This window comes from Lutra lutra, chromosome 5 (assembly GCF_902655055.1).
Source record: "Lutra lutra chromosome 5, mLutLut1.2, whole genome shotgun sequence".
NCBI lineage: Eukaryota > Metazoa > Chordata > Mammalia > Carnivora > Mustelidae > Lutra > Lutra lutra.
The window spans coordinates 79,406,283-79,411,974 of NC_062282.1; the positions used below are offsets into that span (position 1 = coordinate 79,406,283).

The 5,692-nt window shown below is 43.2% G+C and overlaps 1 protein-coding gene across 1 annotated transcript; it reads left to right on the top strand.

Moving 5' to 3' along the window:
• Positions 1–743: 743 nt before the first annotated feature.
• On the top strand, positions 744–5,036 carry LOC125101165 (protocadherin alpha-5-like). Its single transcript, XM_047731789.1, has 2 exons — positions 744–3,227; positions 5,033–5,036. The coding sequence occupies exons 1-2, from the start codon at positions 832–834 to the stop codon at positions 5,034–5,036; spliced, it is 2,400 nt and encodes a 799-aa protein (XP_047587745.1). The 5' UTR covers positions 744–831.
• The last annotated feature ends 656 nt before the right edge of the window (positions 5,037–5,692 follow it).

Here is a 5,692-nt window from a genome sequence, read left to right on the forward strand (position 1 = left end):
CTTTAACCACTGAGCCACCCAGGCACCCTCCACATATGATTTTTTAGTCAACATTAAAAGTAGGTGATATAGGGAGAAATGAAAGAAATGGATTTTTAGCAATTTGAATATCAGACTTGAAAACAGTAACTCACACAAGAACGCTATTCAAATAGTTTGTTACTTTAAAGATAATATCAACAAAAAGCCAATATTAAGTGCTGCAAATAGGATATAAAATTGTTTCATGAATAACATAGAAGTAGTGTACAAACATCCCATCAAAATAATAGAAAACACTCAAGAAATTTAATAAGATATATTTAAATATGGAAATAAATGAAAAACTAAAACCTTTAATTTTATAGGAATTCTAGAAAGCCACTCCCTAAATGGAATAGACCAATACAAATTACTCTAGTAAAGACTGGTGTGGCACGACTAAAGTAGTATTGATTTTGCAATATTTTAATGAAAACATATTCTTTATTATAGTCTTAACGATGTGTTTAAATTAGAGTTAAGGAAAATAAAGAACACCTAAAAGTCATTGTAATTGGGAAATATTTAATGAATCTAAGGCAAATAAAGCACAATAAAGTAAAAACTCACCCTTTCATCCACATGATGGCGCTGGAAACCGCAAGTTTGGTGGTTGGCTCCCCCCCCCCCCCATAAAGGGATACGGTGAGTTTGTTTTCCTTAGAAAGGAAAAGGCTACTCCGTGTTTTACTCTGCTGCTGAAGCTGAAAAGGTGAGCAAATAAAAAATTATAGCAAATTGAGAATTAGGTTTCCAAAAGCTATCCTTGTTGTAGTACAATAGACATTTGAAAATTGCAACGTATTTGCGATGGTATATTCCCAGAGAAGTCCAGGTTCCCGGCGCCTGCTGCTCTCGCTTCTGCTCCTCACAGTCTGGAAGGCCGGGAGCGGCCAGGTCCACTACTCAGTCCTGGAGGAGGTCAAACACGGCACCTTCGTGGGCCGCATCGCCCAAGACCTGGGGCTGGAGCTCGCGGAGCTGGTGCCACGCCTTTTCCGAGTGGCATCCAAAGGTTATAGAGACCTTCTGGAGGTAAATCTGCAGAATGGCATTTTGTTTGTGAATTCTCGGATCGACCGGGAGGAGCTGTGCGGGCGGAGTCTGGAGTGCAGCATCCACCTGGAGGTGATCGTGGACAGGCCGCTGCAGGTTTTCCATGTGGAGGTGGAGGTGAAGGATATTAACGACAATCCGCCAAGGTTCTTCCGAAAGGAACAAAGATTATTTATTTTAGAGTCAAGAATAGTGGATTCCCGGTTTCCGCTAGAGGGCGCATTTGATATGGATGTCGGAGCAAACGCAGAATTGAGATACAAACTAAATAGTAATGAATATTTTGATTTGGATGTTAAAGCAAATGAAGAAGAAACAAGCATTTTAGAGCTAGTCTTAAAGAAAGCAGTAGATCGGGAAGAAATCCAGGAACATCTTTTATTACTTACTGCAACTGATGGAGGAAAACCTGAACTAACAGGTACAGTTCAATTATTGATTAACGTATTGGATGCGAATGATAATGCCCCCAAATTTGATAAATCAGTTTATAATATCAGATTATTAGAAAATGCACCAAATGGGACATTAGTTATTAAACTGAACGCCTCGGATGCAGATGACGGCATTAATAAGGAAATAGTATATCTCTTTAGTGATCTTGTTCTTGACAATGTCAAATCTAAATTTAAAATCGATTCGAATAGTGGGGAAATAACAGTTAAGGGAGAACTGGATTACGAAGACTGTAATTTATATGAAATTAATATTGATGCTGTAGATAGAAGTCCATTCCCATTAACTGGACACTGCAAAGTAATAGTAAAACTCCTGGATGAGAATGATAATACCCCAGAGATGGCCATAACCTCCATATCTCTGCCAGTACAAGAAAACGCTTCAGTGGGGGCCGTCATCGCCCTGATCAGTCTGTCTGACCGCGACTCCGGTCTCAATGGGCAGGTGACCTGCACCCTGTCGCCCCACGTTCCCTTCAAGCTGGTGTCCACCTTCAAGAACTACTATTCGCTGGTGCTGGACAGCGCCTTGGATCGCGAGAGCGTGTCGAACTATGAGCTGGTGGTGACAGCACGGGACGGGGGATCGCCTCCGCTCTCCGCCACGGCCAGCGTGTCCGTGGAAGTGGCGGACGTGAACGACAACGCGCCGGCGTTCGCGCAGCCCGAGTACACGGTGTTCGTGAAGGAGAACAACCCGCCCGGCTGCCACATCTTCACGGTGTCGGCGCGGGACGCGGACGCGCAGGAGAACGCGCTGGTGTCCTACTCGCTGGTGGAGCGGCGCGTGGGCGAGCGCGCGCTGTCGAGCTACGTGTCGGTGCACGCGGAGAGCGGCAAGGTGTACGCGCTGCAGCCGCTGGACCACGAGGAGCTGGAGCTGCTGCAGTTCCAAGTGAGCGCGCGCGACGCGGGCGTGCCTCCGCTGGGCAGCAACGTGACGCTGCAGGTGTTCGTGCTGGACGAGAACGACAACGCGCCCGCGCTGCTGCCGCGGCCCGGCGCGGGCGGCGGGGGCGGCGCGCTGAGCGAGCTGGTGTCGCGGTCGGTGGGCGCGGGCCACGTGGTGGCGAAGGTGCGCGCGGTGGACGCGGATTCCGGCTACAACGCGTGGCTGTCGTTCGAGCTGCAGCCGGCGGCGGGGGGCGCGCGCAGCCCGTTCCGCGTGGCGCTGTACACGGGCGAGATCAGCACGACGCGCCCCCTGGACGAGGCGGACCCGCCGCGCCAGCGCCTGCTGGTGCTGGTCAAGGACCACGGCGAGCCGGCGCTGACGGCCACGGCCACCGTGCTGCTGTCGCTGGTGGAGAGCGGCCAGGCGCCAAAGGCGTCGTCGCGGGTGTTGGCGGGCGCCGCTGGCGCCGAGACGGCGCTGGTGGACGTCAACGTGTACCTGATCGTCGCCATCTGCGCGGTGTCCAGCCTGCTGGTGCTCACGCTGCTGCTGTACACGGCGCTGCGGTGCTCGGCCCCGCCCAGGGAGGGCGCGTGCGGGCCTGGGAAGCCCACGCTCGTGTGCTCCAGCGCGGTGGGGAGCTGGTCGTACTCGCAGCAGAGGCGGCAGAGGGTGTGCTCTGGGGAGGGCGCGCCCAAGACCGACCTCATGGCCTTCAGTCCCAGCCTACCTCAGGGTCCCAGCTCTGCTGACACTGTGAGTCTCAAAAATATCTTTCACAATAATTTTCGTTTTACGTCTTTATTATTTATTATTTCCTTCTCTCTTCTTTTTATTTTAAATTATGGTTTTATACTTATTATCTCATCACTTCAGATGTAAGTTTTGTATTGGTACTAATTCATTTACTAAAAACTACAGTTATTCTTAGAATTAATTTTAATTTGTGGCAGACAATCGCTTTGCAGAATGAATTTATTTCAGGAACGTTCCACTTTTTAAAGTTTTAAAAGTTGGCGTGAATAGATTAATTTTCTTTGCATGATAGAAATTGTTTCCCCAAATAAATTTTAATAAATATTTTTTCAGTCTGTAGGAAGTGTTGTAGGGAGGTACTTATATATTTGGAGTTATTTACTTTCAAGTCTCATATTACTACTGCACTGAAATGTTTTAATGTTTTTGTGTCACTTTCCCTTTTCTTTTCCATTGAATATCAATTATTTTAATGTTTTTATTGCACTAATTTAATTTCCTTTTAAAGTAATATTTGTACACGGAATGATTCCTTTAGGTTTCTCTAAATGGTTGGCTTTTGCATACTTATGATGAATTTGATATTTATGATTTTTTTACTGTAGGAGTTTTATTTATTTTTTCATATGAAATACACTTACATGGTTTACAAAGTTTTAAAATGTTTCCCTTCCACCTCCAGTATCAAGCCACTTAATGTACCTTCTTGGACATTTCTAAGGTGTGTGTTTTTTTTAGGTAATATCTACACCCAAGGTGGGGTTTGAACTCACAACTCTGAGACAAGAGTCACATTCTCTACTGCCTGCCAAGTGCCCCTCTTCCTTGACTATTTCAAATGCTGCAATTTCTTGGTTATCTTCCCACAGACCTTTTCTTTATATACAAATAAATTCTCCTCTTCTATTTCAAAACATATGGTCATATAGCTTTTCCTCTGTTTTACTTAATATATCTTGATAATCATGATGTAGCAGTACTTGAGAATGTGCCATATCACTTTTTCCAGATTTTTGGTGCCCCACTTTGCAGATATATCATTTTTCCCCTTACCCTAACATCAACATTTAGTGGAACAATGATTACTTTTTCTCTAACTTGCCTTTTTTTTTTTCAATTGACAAATTATTATATTGGTAAGAAGCAATTCTGAGTTCTCACAGTTGGGAAAATCTTAACATATTCAAATTAGACATTACTGGTATGGTTTTTTTTTTTACAATGTTATGTCAGTTATATTTCAATTTTAAAAATGCACACCAAATTTCAAAGACAGTACAAAACTAAAAATGAAAAATATTTCATCAGAACATTCAAAAGTAATATGTACATGTTGAAATGGTAGTATTTGGGATACACTCAGTTAAATAAAATATCATATTAAAATTTCACCTACTTGTTTTTACTTTTTAAAAATGTGGCAACTGGGGTTCCTGGGTGGCTCAGTTGGTTGTGTGTCTGACTCTTGGTTTTGGCTTAGGTCATGATCTCAGGGTCTTGGGATGAGCCCTACCTCAGGCTGGGCACAGCGAGGAGCCTGCTCCAGATTCTCTCTCTCTGCCCCCACTACACTCCCTCTTGCATTTTCTCTAATTAAAAAAACGGGGCTGCTAAGGGACACCTGGCTGGCTCAGTATGTAGAGTGCATGACCCTTGATCTCAGAGTTGTGAGTTTGAACCCCACATCAGGTGTAGAGATTATTTTAAAAATGTGATTCCTTGAATTTTTAATTACACATTGGCTTGCAGCCTATTTCTTTCAGAACTTAACATGGAGGTCTTTCACAAACTTGGTAAGAGTAGACTGTGTGAGATTCAGTAATCCTCAAAAACTGTTTATACTCAGGTAAGGCGGAATCATTATCTAATACTATTATGTCTAAAATTCAATAACAAAATTCACCAGTAAAATTCTCCTAGACTTTTTTTAATGGGTCTTGCTTTAGAACACAGTGATGAGTTTATGTATGTATATATGTATGTATTGATATATGGTGTTATGTTAATTTCAGATGTACAATAGATTCAGCATTTCTATACATTATTCAGTGTTCATCACGACAAGTGTACTCTTAATCTCCTTCACCTATTTCCCATCACCATCCCCCTCCACTATGGTAAATATCAGTTTGTTCTCTATAGTTAAGAGTCCGTTTTTGGTTTGTCTCTTTTTTTCTCCATTTGTTTTCTTTCTTAAATTCCACAATATGAGTGAAATCACATGGTATTTGTCTTTCTCTGACTTATTTCACTTAGCATTATACTCTCTAGATCCATCCATGTTGTTGCTAATGGCAAGATATTTTCTTTTTTCTGGGTGAGTGATATTTAATTCTACACACACACACACACACACACACACACACACATACACACACACATCCCACATCTTCTTTATCCATTCCTCTTTTGATGGTCACTTGAGATGTTTTGTAATTTGGCTATTATAATTAGTTCTGCAGTAAACATAGTGGTGCATATATCCCTTCAGTATAGTGTTTATATT